Source organism: Lactuca saligna, chromosome 4 (assembly GCF_052625555.1).
Source record: "Lactuca saligna cultivar CGN05327 chromosome 4, ASM5262555v1, whole genome shotgun sequence".
Classification (NCBI taxonomy): domain Eukaryota; kingdom Viridiplantae; phylum Streptophyta; class Magnoliopsida; order Asterales; family Asteraceae; genus Lactuca; species Lactuca saligna.
The window spans coordinates 296,473,613-296,490,282 of NC_136420.1; the positions used below are offsets into that span (position 1 = coordinate 296,473,613).

A 16,670-nucleotide genomic window follows, 5' to 3' on the forward strand; every position below is an offset into this window, starting at 1 on the left:
CTTCGTCGAACTGCTCGTCACTTATAACCTGCAAAAATTAGACAAATTTAGGAACCCAAAATTTCTTGGGTCCACGTGAGCTTTGCATGGGAACGGGAACAATAAGAGAGACATCAACAAGATAAGTTCGTTTTATAAGATTTGTTGCATCTTTCCTTTTAATGGTAAAAACTTTTATTTTGTTAGGATTGGGTGAATTAGGTTTGGATTCTGGTTGTGATTCATTGACCTGTTTCTTCCACTTTTGCTCAGTTGACGAATGAGATTTTTGAAAACAAGAGAAATCAGCTTTAGAGTAAGATGGAGACGAATCGGTGGGAGTAGTAGAATTATGAGACCGAGAAGAGGAATTAGAAAAACGAGAAGAATTTGAACAAGAGGGTTTGGATTGAGAGAAGTTCCGGGCTTGAGACTCTAGGTGACCCTTTTGCTTTTGATCATTGGAGGGAATGACCTTAGAGTTTTGTTCTCTTTTGACTTCAGAACCGAACCTTTGCGTTCGGTTGGAACTGTCTTTGGAACCGAACCTTTGGTTTCGGTTGAAGTCCTTTTCAGAACCGAACTTTTTCCTTCGGTTGATATCTTCTTGTGAACCGAACCTTGGCTTTCGGTTGATTTCTTCTTGTGAACCGAACCTTGGCTTTTGGTTTTTGTGACTTTCAAGCTGTCCTACAGGATTGTTTTCATACTTTAGATTCTTGTCTTGATGAGAGAAATATGCATTCTGGGAATGCCAGAATTGTTTCCTTTCAGAAAGGTTCTTCCTGTATCTATTGTTCCTTTCTATCTTCCTTTTCCTCATCTGAGAAGGTTGATGATGAACATTTGCTTTCGTTTTTGGTGACTCCTTGGCTGGTTCCTTTTGAACTGCAGGAGTTTTACTTTGAGCCGAAGGAGCCGAGGGAATGTCTTCTTTTGCCGAGTGATCATTCTTCTGAGGAATATCTTTTGTACCACAGGTGCTCGGCTCATCGAAGTTGTTCGGCTTATTCAGGGGTTCAGGTATGTATCTTCCTTTGCTCTTCCAGGAAGTTCTTTCAGATAAACCAATGGTTTCGTCTGCATTATCAATTGGAGCTTCCCAGAAGTACTCATCACAGCCATCAGCATTGTCTTCGTTTACAATGGCTACAAGTTCAGCTGTTTGATGTTCGGTTACTCCTGTTACCTTGTATACTTGATTTGGAGTGGTCCTGACCTTTTGATACACAACAGCTTTCTCAACTAATTTTGGGGACTTTTGATGGGACAACCGAGCGAACTCCACTGAATTTTCAGAAATAAGATTCTTGTGATTTTCAGGCTCGGTTTTAATAAATTCTGAGCAGTCAACCGTGTCCTCTACAGAAATTTCGCTCATGTTATCGCCCTCGTTAAGCTCAGATGCATTTTCAACATCAATTTTGTTTTCTGAGCTTACGTTGGCGTTTAAAGAGTCAAAGTTTTGCATGGTTTCGGTTCTCAGTTTAAGTCTGTCATTTTCATCCAAAAGATTTTTAAGCATGTTCTTGTGGTCTTTGGATTTAATGAAGGACTCAATTTTGTCCAGTCCATACATGTAGGTTGGATTGACATCATCAGACGATATCACACTCTCACAATTATAGGCTTCGGCATCGATTTCATCTTCCTTAAACTCTAGGAAGGGCAAGATCATGCGGTGGATCTTTTGGCCTATTTCACAATCCAAATGAAGCTGAGTAATATTAGAATACAGACGTTTAGCGATTAAACAAAAAACATTTCGTTGTTTTAACAATTTTAAATTGTCTCTTTGCAAATAAATGTTTTCATCTTTAACTTTGACTAAGTCTGACTCCTTTAACTCTATCCACATTCTCCGCTCCTCACTCTTCGATGCCACCCTGCTCAATTGATCAGTTAGGTTAGAATTTGTGACTCGAGTTTGAGTTAAGCTACTATCTAGATGTGAAATTCTTGTATTGACGTTTTTTAGTTCTTTCTCATAAGAGGATGATGGTACTTTGCATGAAATAAAAACAGATTGTACCTTCTTTATCAGTTCATCGAGCTCATTGAACTGCTGGCTGAGCGGTTTGGCCGTAAAGCACATATCCTCCTTTGCCTTCGGTCCATCACTTCCTCCATCGGTGTTATATCCCCTCATTTGAGATACGTCAGTTACCATGAAGCACTTTCCACCACTACTTTCTTCCTTAGTCACGTAGGCCTTTCCATGGGTAGGCTGCCTCACTTCCTCGTCTTCTGAGTCGGTAGACCAAACTTCCGTGCTGCCGAATTCATCACCTTTAATCGAACCCTGCACAATAAGAGCATTAATAGAAGGGTTAACGGCAGACTTCTTCTTTCTCAACTCATCCAGTCTTTTCTGCAACACGGCTTCCTCGTCATTCCCATCATCTTTTTCAGCCATCTTCTTAAGGACACAGTCCTTAGCATAGTGATTCTTCCCACCACAGTAGAAACAGCTTACTCCAGAATCGCCATCCACCTTCGGTTCCTTTTTGTGCTCCTCAGCTTTCGGTTCATTAATCACTTTTTCAGAGTTGTAACTCCCCTGCCAGCTTCGGTTTTTGTTGCTGGGGAATCTCTTCTTTATGAACCTCTTGGGATTGGACACCATCATGGCATAATCCTCAGACGTGAGATCATATTCCTCCAGGTTGAGATCTTCATCCTCCATCGCAGCTTTACTTTTAGATAGGAGGGCCAACGAACCGAGACTGGAAACGACGTTCTTTTCTTGCAGCACAATCTTCTCTTGGGACTTGAGAATACCCACCAGTTTCGCCAAAGAGTATGATTTAAACTGCTCATGGGCTTTAACTGTGGAAACCACTGCTCTCCATTCAGACCTCAGACCATTCAGGAATGTAAACTTCTGTTCGATAAGCTTCCTTTCAATATCGTGTTTGATCATCTTGCTGAGAAGATGATTGAAGCGATCGAACGTCTGGGTCACAGTTTCTTCAACCCCTTGCCTGAATTCTCCAAACTCAGATAGGAGCAAAGTTTGAATAGAATGTTCAAGATCCTCGTCTGTAGAATACAGTTCGCGAAGTCTATCCCAAACATCCTTTGCCGTCGTGCATGAGCTAACCAATCTGAATGTATCAGACTGAAGGGCGAACCTGATCAACCTTAATGCCTTGATATTGCACTGGAACTTATCCTTTTCATCTTGTGCAATATCTTTCACATCCTTTAGCAGATCATTGTACTCTTTTTGTGTCTTGATGATTCTGGACGTTGCAGAATGAGAAAATGGTCCATTGGTGATGGCTTCCCAAATGAGATACCCATTATCCTCCAATCCAATAACGTAGTCTTCGAAGTGATGTGCCCATACTTCATAGTCATGGGTGTATAAGATCGGAATCTTTGTCGTCGAACCAATGCTGTTGGAAATATTAATAAGGTTTGATTGTGTCGCGTCCATTATGATCGTAAAAACCTGTTCAAAGATCAGACTTGTAATAAAGCAGATTAGGGCAAAGTAATAAATATCAAGATACGTCAATAAAGAGATGACGGCTCAATAAATATTGATGATTGCGGAAAAACCCTAATGGAAATCTTTTTCACAGAAAAGATGTGTATCAATTACACAGCCTCCTGCTCTGATACCAATTGATGAGATTTAACAATCTTTTAATCTATAAAGATCGATTAGATCTTGAACAAGTAAGTAAACAAAGACGATAAAAACACAATAATAAGAACGAGACAAGATTGAATCAAACGTGTCGAATGATTAAACAAAATCCTCAGAAGAGCTCGATTAAGAACATCAACTGTAGAGGATTGGAAGGTTACAAGAACGATCAAAGAAACCTGTTGTCGTCTAGATGTATTGCTATTCTCAGATCTCTAAAACCTTAACCTAATATGCATGCAAGCGAAAACTTATATACAAAACATAAAAGGTTCACGTTTGGACAGGCCCAAACCAGAATACAGAATAGCATAATCAGTCGAGCCCAAAAGACGCAATCTACAAAGCCCAACAATGGTGATGTCTGAGGACACTTTAGGGCGAGCGGACAATTCAGACGCTCGAGGACATGCTTCGGGCATGTGAATTAGATTTCGGAGGGAGTTGGGATACGTAGTTACTCTTGGCTAAGTTTTCCTATATAACAACCATCATTCAAGCATTGGTATGCCACCCTTTGAGATGTTGTATAGGAGGAGGTGTCGGACCCCCATTTGCTGGGAAGAGGTGGTGCATGGACCCGAGAGTCCTTGCGAGCAGATTCAGAGCATGTACGATACATGGAGTGGCGGTTACTCTACGAGGGATAGTGTAGAGTGGGGTGTGAGCACTGTGGCACTTGTCTGAAGTGGAAAGGTTGACAAGTAGATTTCCTTGGGTAAGGAAAGAGAGAGGTAGGTAACTCAGGGAGGAGTGTTGGTTCACGGAAGTGAAGGAAGTAGTGAAAATGAATGATTAAGAGTAGGGTGGTTGAACATGTGTCTGTACCAGTGGTATGAAAGCGCATCCAGGTTGGGTGTCTGTTGAGATTACGGAAGAATCTCCGGTGGTTTAGAACCAGAGGAGTTCGGAAGAAATGCAAGGATAGAGCCTTGGAATTAAGTATGGTTGTGATTAGGAGGTTATATATATAGTGGTAATTCATCCTGGGGATGTTTGATGGTATCGTCAGTATGTCAGGTTTTTCCAACCCGAGGATGTAGAATAGGCTCAGCATGTGTATGCGATTACAGAGGAGAGCTCAGGAGAGAGTTGTTCAAGAGCTGAAGGATGGGTCATCCTGTTAGCACGGAAAGAAAAGAGTTGGATTCGGATTGAAAGTGGGATGAGTCCCGAGAGTGAATTCAATAAAGGTTATGCTAATCAAGGAAAGGGATAGCATTTTGGTACCGGGTCAGGACCCGGTGGTCCGGGGTGATGTCTAGCTGTGTAAGGGTCAAACGATCGTTGTGATTTAGAGCGAGTGAAGTATCATGGAGTGGTACTCGGTTGATAAGTGTACGTATCAGAAGAGATATCTGTGACATCTTGTAACATCCAGAGTTCAGTGTGCAAAGTTCAGGGTTTAAAGTGAAAATGTGAATGATCAACTCGGCGAGTCCATAGGTAGACTCGGTGAGTCTAGTGGCCAACTCGGCAAGTCGGTGGCTGGACGCGGAGAGTTGGTGCTGTGTGGAGAAAACCCTAATCCCATGGATTTGGCCCTATATAAAGAAAATAATTCCCTCTCCCTAGCCTCTTTGATCTCCCTTGATGTAACGCCCCGGGTTTTCTCGGTATGTTTGGTTATTTTAATTTAATTATCCTTGTAACCTTGGGTTAATTTATTTAACCAATGTCTGATTTCTTATGTTATTGGACTCTTTTGATCATCTTGTAAACTCCTTTTATTGAAGTCCATGGACTATGGGCCTATTTGTAAAGTCCATCTAGTAAATAGTACTTAATGTGTAAATTGAATCATTTGGAACACACACAAGGAAAACACTCTAAACCCTCCCTCTCTCTCAAAAATCTTCCCTCTCTCTCTCTTTGGGATCAAGAGCAGCCAAGGGGCTATTTGGAGCTTAATTCTTGTTCATTTCCAGCCTTGATTCGTATTGGTATTAACCTCCTTATCCTTTCTTACAATTTGATTCATAACCTTGTTCTAGTTTAATGATTTCATCTTCACTTCTTCTCCTTCTTATTTTATTTGTAATTGTATGTTATACATCATCTCAAGATCCTATCTTCACCCCATATATGGCGGATGATGGATCTAGGGGATTACATGTGGCAAAAGATCATGGAAACCCTAAAAGGGAGAATGATGATTTTATGTGCTTATGTTTATTTTCATGTTGATTATTATTACATCCTTGTGGCTAAATGAAATCCTAATGATCCCTAACCCTTTTTAGTACCACCATTATCATGGGGACTGAATTGGGATGATGAACACATCTTAAAATGTGTTTCAAAAGGAGAAGGATGGATAAGCCAAAAAGGAATCACGGGTGGCTACGATTCTGTTTTCCATCAGATCTGTAGTCATTTTGTAAAAATCATATCTGGAGCTCTAGAACTCAAACGGACCCCAAACTAGTTCCAAAAGTTCACAAATTGAGTTGGCTAACTTTCTTAAGCAGGCCAACCTCATTGATAAGGGCTTTATCTATGTGAAATAATGACATATTTGCTGTTAGGTCTGATCCGGGTCTGTTCTGATATGTCATTTTGTTTTCATCATTTGTAAGTCTTGGAAAAGGATCCAGAGTGATTCCAAGTTTCTATATGTTCCTTATATTATGAATTTAAGATCTGGAGAATATGGGGTGTTATTTCCAATTATAAATTGGTTAGAATGGATCCACACTCCAGGTCAGTGGGCAGTCACCAGCTTTTGCTAGTGCTGTGATTGTCCACAATGTGAATTTTATATCTGGAGTTTGAGAGATGATTTTCATTCAATTCCAACTCTGAGACTTTCACTTATATGTCCTTTAATTCTCTTAATTTTGTTTTGGACGAATTCTACTCACAAGTTGGGTATAATTGGCCAGCATCACTTGACTGTATTGTTGGAGACAGAAGTGATACACCATTTTGTAAAATTCATATTTAATTCATCTTTTGGAGTTAGAATGAGTTCTTTATATTTGTGGAATCCTAAGCAATCATAGTTTCCTATACAATTTATTTAAATCTATGTTTCTGTTTTAGATTTTGGAGTAAATCCGTTTTGAACAGCAGGTCTGTTTTAGAGACCTTGCTGTGATCACTCTTTTCTTAACTCATAGCTTCATTACTTCTCCATTCTAACCTTTAGTCCTTCTTAGGTGAGGTTTTGAAGTTTGCTCAAGCTTGGTAGCATTATTTAATTGTTATCCATCCTTAATACTCACTCAAGGTGAGTTCTCTCACACCGTTGTATTGATGATTGTGTTTGCTAGTTAGCTCGTGTGTGATTATTTGAATTTATTATAAAAGCATACTATATAAGTATTGTTTTAATTTGTACATGTGCACTGTATGTAACTAATTATGGATATGGGGACACCACCAAAGGATACGGATTTACCGGTGAGGTGGGTAGGTAAGATCACCAACGTAATACTCTTCGTGAGGTGCGGTGATTAGGGCCAAATGATACGGGATCTTCCCGGTGCGGTTCAAACCTACAAGTCCTTCTCGTAATATAGACATTGATTCGTTCTTAGCCTTTATCATTATAATTGGAAAATGGATTAGGGCTAGTAAATATGAATGTTAGTACAATGTCTGTGTTTGAATTCACTAAGCTTCGTGCTTACGTTTTTCCCTTATAACTTTTCAGGTGTTAAGATTAAAGAGGCTAAGGCTTGACATGGAGCATCGGGACATCGCTACTAGTTATTTTGTTGGGACCTTATTATTATTATTACTTCCGCACTTATTTTATATGATTATTAAGTTGATGCATTATGTTATGACTATTTCAGTTGTTTTAATTTAATTTAAGATGCGTTTTAAAAGTTTAAAATTTTTGCAAAAAAAAAATTGGGTGTCACGAGTTGGTATCAGAGCCACAGTTTGAGGGAACTAGGCATTCTTGTGGATGTTCTAGACTCAAATTTGAGGCTCTATAATAGTTTATTCTCTTTTTTAAAGATTTTTTCAAACTTTCTAAAGACTAGTAGTGAAAGATGTTGCAGTGTGCCAGTCAGCCAGCCAAGTAAGCCTTATTTCTTATGTTAAATGTTTATGTTAAAATGTTGACTATGAATTGGATTCTACTAGTCTTAAAATGCTAGATTACACACTTATTTAATGTTAACATGTGAGAGAGATGTAAAATTAACGGCTAGAGCGAGCTGGAAATTTTGAAACTAGACGCGATTGCGAAATTGGAACTTGTGTGGAAGATAGTAGAAGGGCCCCTACTATTTGAAACATCGGTGCCGGTTTCGGGTCGGGGCAAGGTTGAGAAATTTTCGGCAAGCTGAGTTTTTCGTCTTCCTAGAAATATCTAGGCTGAATTATTTCTAAATATTTTCCTCCTTCTACGGATACAGATGGCTCCGCCTGCTCGCCTTAATCAGTTCCAAATGGAGCAAGTTAGGAATATTGTCGCTGAGGAATTCAATAACGCTTTCAATGAACTAATCTCGGGCGTGACCAATGACATAATCAACCAGGTCAAAGCTCTTCTGGATGAGCGCCTCGCAGCTATTCCCGGGAGAGTGTTACCGGCTCCGCCCGTTCGAGATTCGGCATACTACTTCGAGAAGTTCAGCAAGTGTAGCCCTCCTCTTTGGAATGGTGAATCCGACCCAGTTGCTGCTAAGCATTGGGTGTCAGATGTTGAGGGCGCCTTCATGACTGTTGGGTGTCCGAACCAGTATAAAGTTGTGATCGCCATGAATCAGCTGCGAAAAAGGGGAAAGACATGGTGGAACACCATCACCGCTCTATTAAACGAGGAAGAAGTGAGGGCCATGTCTTGGGCCCAATTTGTGGAGAGGTTCGAGGCACAATATGTGCCCAAGGTGGAGCAGCAGCGGATGCAGCAAGAGTTCATGGCCTTACAGCAAACTACCGAGTCTGTTAGCGACCTGAACGCCAAGTTCTTGGAGATGCTATCTTTTTGTCCCTCATTTGCTGGGAACGAGGCCTGGTTGGTCAGCCAATACACTACCATTCTACGTACCGAGATTCGGGAATTCGTTAGCATGCAGGAGTTCCCGACTTTATCCGCGATCATGGATGCAACAAGGAGGAGGGAAATCGAGTTGCAGACCCAAACCAAGAGGAAGGCCAATGACACCTCCTCCAAGACATCCGGAGATGCCCAGAAAAAGCAAAAGCAGGGTGGTAAGTCAAGGTATGAGTACAGGCCGTCTTCAGGTCAGGGCGAGAAAAATCCGTTGATATGCTACAACTGTAAAAAGCCAGGGCATCATTGGAAGAATTGTAGGGCTCCCCCTGCGAGTGCAGTTCCTCAGATTACTTCTGCTGCTGCCGTCTGCTATCACTGCAACGAGACAAGACACAAGAAGCCCGAATGCCCGAAGTTGAAGGCTGGTAAAGGAAGCGGGGGTACAAATCCTGCAATTGCATCGTCTTCTAAGGGACCCACTATGGTGACACGAGGTCGTGCTCACCAGATGACTGCGGATGAGCCGGTGATTACCGCGACAGTGGCAGGTAATTTTTTTCTTTTCTCTCCTGCCATTATTTAATAAATGGTAGTTAGAATTGTTTACTTGATCGTATGTGGTAAAACAGGCACTTATTTGCTAGATTCCAAGCCTGCTGTTGTTATGTTTGATAGCGGTGCTACCCATTCTTTTGTATCTCGCACGTTTATTAATCGTCTGGGGTGTAGTATCGGAAAATTGGCTCGCCCAATGGTTGTCGAAGTTTCCAACAACCACACTATTTATGTCACCAATGTCTATCGGGGTTGCACTCTCGAGTTTTCTGGAGTTGAATTCCCTATTGATCTTATCCCTATTGCGATGTGAGAGCTCTGCGTTATCGTAGGCATGGATTGGCTTGATGCGTTTGATGCGGAAATCCACTGTCGTAAGAAGCAAGTTCGTGTTCGAAACCCTAGAGGTGGAGAACTTATTATTCAGGGGGACATTCCCCGCCTGGCTATGGCTTCTTGCTCTTCTGCTATAGCACTAGACGACGTTCCTATCGTTTCCGACTTCAGCGATGTCTTTCCGGAGGAACTCCCTGGCTTGCCACCTGTTCGGCAAGTGGAGTTTCGCATTGATTTGGTGCCAGGTGCGACTCCGGTAGCGAAATCTCCTTACCGCTTGGCACCACCTGAAATGAAAGAGCTCCAAGATCAACTGCAAGAACTAAGTTATAAAGGGTTTATACGGCCAAGCTGCTCGCCTTGGGGTGCTCCTATTCTCTTTGTGAAGAAGAAAGATGGATCCCAGCGAATGTGTATTGATTATAGGGAGCTAAACAAGCGCACGATAAAGAATAGGTAGCCGTTGCCACGTATTGACGATCTTTTCGATCAGCTTCAGGGAGCATCTTGGTTTTCCAAGATTGATTTACATTCCGGTTACCATCAGATGCGTGTTCGTGAAGAAGACATTGAGAAAACAGCATTCCGTACTTGATATGGGCACTTTGAATTCGTGGTGATGACTTTTGGGCTCACCAATGCACCCGCAACGTTCATGGATCTCATGAACCGGGTGTGTAGCCTGATGCTTGACCGTTCGGTTATAGTGTTCATAGATGATATCTTAGTCTATTCTAAGAGCAAAGAGGAGCATCAGCAACACCTTCGGGAGATTCTGGAAACTCTGGCAAGAGAAAGGCTTTATGCTAAATTCTCAAAATGTGAATTTTGGTTGGAAGAAGTTCAGTTCTTGGGGCATGTGGTAAACAAACACGGTATCAAGGTCGATCAAGCCAAGGCTGATGCGGTTAAACAATGGAAGATTCCGAAAACACCTTCTGAAATTCGTAGTTTCTTGGGTTTAGTCGGTTATTACCGGAGGTTCATTGAAAATTTCTCTAAAATCGCCTTATCACTCACCCGATTGACCAAGAAATCAATGAATTTCGTTTAGGGCCCGGAGCAGCAACTAGCATTTGATGAGTTAAGGAAGCGATTGTGTGAAGCTCCGATTTTGGCCTTACCTGATGGGGTTGAGGATATGGTGGTTTACTGTGATGCATCGCTTCAAGGTCTGGGTGCCGTGTTAATGCAACGAGATAGGGTGATAGCCTATGCCTCCCGACAGCTGAAACCCCACAAATGAAACTACCCTACTCATGATTTGGAGCTTGGGGCTGTTGTTTTCGCTCTTAAGATTTGGAGACACTATCTCTATGGAGTGAAGTTTATCATATACACTGACCATAAGAGTCTAAAATATTTGTTCGAGCAGCGGGATTTGAATATGAGGCAGATCCGATGGTTGGATGTGGTAAAAGATTATGATTGTGAAGTTCACTACCACCCTGGTAAAGCTAATGTGGTAGCTGATGCTCTCAGTCGTAAACAATCTGCCGAACCGATTAGAGCTAAGTGTCTCCAGATCACGATGGTGTCGTCTTTGTTAGATCTAATCCGGGACACCCATAAGACGGCAATACTGGAGGAAAACATCAGGCGTGAGAAGATTGGGAAAGAGTTGCCTAAGATGGAACGAGATGGGCGGGGTTTGCTGACTCGCTACGGTAGGGTTTGGGTTCCATATACCGGGGGAAATCGGAAAACCCTAATGGATGAGTCTCATAAGTCAAATTTTTCTATCCATCCTGGTGCTACTAAAATGTATCGGGACCTTCATGAGGCTTACTGGTGGCATGGAATGAAGAATGATGTGGCTCGATTTGTGGAAGAATGTTTGACCTGTCGGAAGGTCAAGGCGGAACACCAGAAACCGCATGGGAAGTTGCAACCATTGGAGATTCCTGAATGGAAATGGGAGCATCTAACCATGGACTTCATTACAAAACTTCCTAAAACTGCCCGAGGATCAGATACGATATGGGTGATTGTTGATCGTTTGACTAAGAGTGCTCACTTTCTGGCTATAAAGGAGAGCTCATCGGCGGAGAAATTAGCCGAGATCTTTGTTCGGGAGATTGTCTCATTACATGGGGTGCCCATTTCTATTGTCTCCGATCGAGACACCCGATTTACCTCTCGGTTCTGGAGGAAGTTTCAAGAGGAATTGGGCACACGATTACATTTTAGTACCGCCTTCCATCCACAGACAGACGGGCAGAGTGAGCGGACGATTCAGACCTTGGAGGACATGCTTAGGGCGTGTGCGATTGATTTTGGGGGTAGTTGGGATGACCATCTACATCTAGCTGAGTTTTCTTATAACAGAGCTATCACTCGAGCATTAAAATGCCTCCGTATGAAGCCTTGTACGAGAGGAAGTGCAGGACGCCCGTTTGTTGGGGCGAGGTTGGGCAGAGGGTACTTGGGAGTACCGATATCGTGCTACAGACTACGGAGAAAATCCAAGTGATTCGGGATCATTTGGTCACAGCGAGTAGTCGTCAGAAAAGTTATGCCGACAAAAGACGCTCCAATCTTGAGTTACAGGTGGGAGATTATGTGTTGCTTAAAGTCTCCCCCTGGAAACGTGTGATTCGATTTCGGAAGCGGGGAAAGCTCGGACCCCGATTCATTGGACCCTACAAGGTCATAGCTCGTGTGGGGAAGGTGGCTTACCGTTTAGAGCTTCCTGATGAGCTTAGTCTAATTCATAATACGTTCTACGTGTCTTAGTTACGAAAATGCATTGTTGATGAGACCGCTGTGATACCACTGGAGGACATACAAATTGACGAGCATCTCAATTATGTTAAGAAACCAATCGCAATTTTAGAACGAAAGACGAAAGCTCTCCGCAACAAGACTATAAACCTGGTTAAGGTGCAGTGGCAACATAGGAAGGGTTCGGAATGGACTTGGGAACCGGAATGCGAGATGCAAGCTCATTATCCGGATCTGTTTCTAGGTGTTGACTTCGAGGACGAAATCCGTTCTTAGTGGGGGAGAGTTGTAACGCCCCGGGTTTTCTCGGTATGTTTGGTTATTTTAATTTAATTATCCTTGTAACCTTGGGTTAATTTATTTAACCAATTTCTAATTTCTTATGTTATTGGACTCTTTTGATCATCTTGTAAACTCCTTTTATTGAAGTCCATGGACTATGGGCCTATTTGTAAAGTCCATCTAGTAAATAGTACTTAATGTGTAAATTGAATCATTTGGAACACACACAAGGAAAACACTCTAAACCCTCCCTCTCTCTCAAAAATCGTCCCTCTCTCTCTCTTTGGGATCAAGAGCATCCAAGGGGCTGTTTGGAGCTTAATTCTTGTTCATTTCCAGCCTTGATTCGTATTGGTATGAACCTCCTTATCCTTTCCTACAACTTGATTCATAACCTTGTTCTAGTTTTATGATTTCATCTTCACTTCTTCTCCTTCTTATTTTATTTGTAATTGTATGTTATACATCATCTCAAGATCCTCTCTTCACCCCATATATGGCGGATGATGGATCTAGGGGATTACATGTGGCAAAAGATCATGGAAACCCTAAAAGGGAGAATGATGATTTTATGTGCTTATGTTTATTTTCATGTTGATTATTATTACATCCTTGTGGCTAAATGAAATCCTAATGATCCCTAACCCTTTTTAGTACCACCATTATCGTGGGGACTGAATTGGGATGATGAACACATCTTAAAATGTGTTTCAAAAGGAGAAGGATGGATAAGTCAAAAAGGAATCACGGGTGGTTACGATTCTGTTTTCCATCAGATCTGTAGTCATTTTGTAAAAATCATATCTGGAGCTCTAGAACTCAAACGGACCCCAAACTAGTTCCAAAAGTTCAAAAATTGAGTTGGCTAACTTTCTTAAGCAGGCCAACCTCACTGATAAGGGCTTTATCTATGTGAAATAATGGAATCTTTGCTGTTAGGTCTGACCCGGGTCTGTTCTGATATGTCATTTTGTTTTTATCATTTCTAAGTCTTGGAAAAGGATCCAGAGTGATTCCAAGTTTCTATATGTTCCTTATATTATGAATTTATGATCTGGAGAATATGGGGTGTTATTTCCAATTATAAATTGGTTAGAATGGATCCACACTCCAGGTCAGTGGGCAGTCACCAGCTTTTTCTAGTGCTGTGATTGTCCACAATGTGAATTTTATATCTGGAGTTTGAGAGATGCTTTTCATTCAATTACAACTCTTAGACTTTCACTTATATGTCCTTTGATTCTCTTAATTTTGTTTTGGACGAATTCTACTCACAAGTTGGGTAGAATTGGCCAGCATCACTTGACTATATTGTTGGAGACAGAAGTGATACACCATTTTGTAAAATTCATATTTAATTCATCTTTTGGAGTTAGAATGAGTTCTTTATATTTGTGGAATCCTAAGCAATCATAGTTTCCTATACAATTTAGTTAAAGCTATGTTTCTGTTTTAGATTTTGGAGTAAATCCGTTTTGAACAGCAGGTCTGTTTTAGAGACCTTGCTGTGATCACTCTTTTCTCAACTCATAGCTTCATTACTTCTCCATTCTAACCTTTAGTCCTTCTTAGGTGAGGTTTTGAAGTTTGCTCAAGCTTGGTAGCATTATTTAATTGTTATCCATCCTTAATACTCACTCAAGGTGAGTTCTCTCACACCGTTGTATTGATGATTGTGTTTGCTAGTTAGCTCGTGTGTGATTATTTGAATTTATTATAAAAGCATACTATATAAGTATTATTTTAATTAGTACATGTGCACTGTATGTAACTAATTATGGATATGGGGACACCACCAAAGGATATGGATTTACCGCTGCGGTGGGTAGGTAAGATCACCAACGTAATACTCTTCGTGAGGTGCGGTGATTAGGGCCAAATGATACGGGATCTTCCCGGTGCGGTTCAAACCTACAAGTCCTTCTCGTAATATAGACATTGATTCGTTCTTTACCTTTATCATTATAATTGGAAAATGGATCAGGGCTAGTAAATATGAATGTTAGTACAATGTCTGTGTTTGAATTCACTAAGCTTCGTGCTTACGTTTTTCCCTTATAACTTTTCAGGTGTTAAGATTAAAGAGGCTAAGGCTTGACATGGAGCATCGGGACATCGCTACTAGTTATTTTGTTGGGACCTTATTATTATTATTACTTCCGCACTTATTTTATATGATTATTAAGTTGATGCATTATGTTATGACTATTTCAGTTGTTTTAATTTAATTTAAGATGCGTTTTAAAAGTTTAAAATTTTTGCAAAAAAAAAAAAAATTGGGTGTCACACTTGAAGTCAAGAAACCCTAATATTTGTTGTGAGACAATTAGAGAACATTTGGATCTTGAAGGAGTGTTTGTTGAAGAGATCTTTGAAGATTAAGAGGCTTGGAGCAAGGGTCTTTTCAAGGTTTTGACTTATTCATCTGTTGGAGCCTTGTTTTGAGGTAATGATTCGTTGCTTGAGCTGTTATCCATCTAGATCTATCATTTGTGGGATTTTGGGTGTATATGTAGTGATATATTGAGTTTGGAGGTTATATTTGAGGTTGCTACCTCAGATCTAGAATAGTGATGATCCAAAAGAGCATAAAGTCTCTGTTCAAGAACTGTTGATGAAGTCTTTTAGCCCCAAACCTTAGCTCAAGAGTGTATTATGCTTAGATGTCCTTGGATTCACGTAAAGTTTGCCACTTTACTTGATGGATGGCTTGTGTAAGAGTAGATCTATGGATTGGAGACCCTGCATGGCTTGGAAAGCCTCTGTATGGGTTAAGAGCTAATGGTACTCGGCGAGTCACATGGGTGTACTCGGCGAGTTGCATGAAGATAGGAAGAAACTCGGCGAGTTGGAAGAACAACTCGGTGAGTTGGTTGAAGATAGCCTTGGACTCGGCGAGTTTGTTCTTGGACTCGACGAGTCTGGTCTTGAGGTGCTATCCTTTTCTGGTTAAGCTGAGAATCGGTGAGTCAAGGGATGACTCAGTGAGTTGAGTACGGTTTGACTCAGAGTTGTGGGACTCGGCGAGTCTTGGGGCGACTCGACGAGTTGAGTCGTGTTATGGGAGTTTTAGAGCATGGGGACTCGACGAGTCAGCGGGTTGACTCAGCGAGTAGAGTCAGTCAGGAGGGTTGGCTTTGACTGAGGACTTTGACTTTGACCAAGAGTTGACCAGTTGACTTCCAGGGGTATTTTGGTTGTTATTAGTATTTATTGGTTTCGGTGATTCAGTGGTGGAGTTCGTGACGGTGGTTGGAGCAGCGTGATCTGGTTCTTCAGTCAGCAGTAGCAGGTGAGTCTTATCATTATAATTTACCTAGAGTGGTAATAGAGTTATGTGACAGAGTTATTGTATGCTATCTATGCTATGTGTGGCACTACATTATTTGTATGTGATTTATGCTGTGTGTATATCAGAGTTAGGACTGGAAGGTCCACAGAGCTAGGACCAGAGGATCTACAAAGTTAGGTTTAGAGTTATGTGCCAGTGTAATTGTATGCTATTTATTTTATGAGATTTATTGTGATATGTGATATGCATGATTCTAAGTTATCAGAGTTAGGACCTTTGGGTCCATAGAGTTAGGATGAGAGGGTCCACAGAGAGTTGGGACTGGAGGGTTCCACTGAGACACACAGACCAGAGGGTCAACATAGTTATAGCCTTGAGTGGCTAATATGTGTTAGAGTGGTATTTTTGGGAACTCACTAAGCTTCGTGCTTACAATGTTTTGTGTTATGTGTTTTAGGTTTCTCAGGTTCATGGGACGGCACCGACTCAATTGTACACACCGGGGGAAGCGTTTGTTTGAGGATCCTGCTTTATTAATTGATTGAGAAAAAGAGTTATGTATTGTAAATTAAACAAATGGGATTTTTATGAAAAGCGTTAAAGAGATAAACTATTTTAATTTTCAAAAAAAATGTTTGAAAAATTATGGTGTTACACATCTCCATTTTCACGACCATTTTAAAACTTTCTATTGATGCACATTTAAAACATAATTTTTTTATAAATGCAGAATTTGTCCCGTAAAAAGTATTTTCAAAGAAAATTTTCCATTAATTCATTAAAACTTTGGATATCATAACGGATACATAACATAAGCATAAACAGGTCTTTCAATGTCTTAGACTAATACTTTACATCTCCTTGAATCTCTCGTCATGCATGTA

At 41.0% G+C, this 16,670-nt stretch overlaps 1 protein-coding gene across 1 annotated transcript; it reads left to right on the forward strand.

Annotated features, from left to right (window-relative positions):
• Positions 1-8,013: 8,013 nt before the first annotated feature.
• LOC145040792 (uncharacterized) lies at positions 8,014-9,465 on the forward strand. The gene is made up of 2 exons (XM_078988686.1): positions 8,014-9,145; positions 9,227-9,465. Exons 1-2 carry the CDS (start codon positions 8,014-8,016, stop codon positions 9,463-9,465), a joined length of 1,371 nt encoding a protein of 456 aa, XP_078844812.1.
• The last annotated feature ends 7,205 nt before the right edge of the window (positions 9,466-16,670 follow it).

Coding starts and splice junctions, on each gene's coding strand:
- LOC145040792 (XM_078988686.1), top strand. CDS start 8,014: ATGGCTCCGCCTGCTCGCCTTAATCAGTTCCAAATGGAGCAAGTTAGG. Junction 9,146..9,226: donor GATTACCGCGACAGTGGCAG/GTAATTTTTTTC, acceptor GTGGTAAAACAG/GCACTTATTTGCTAGATTCC.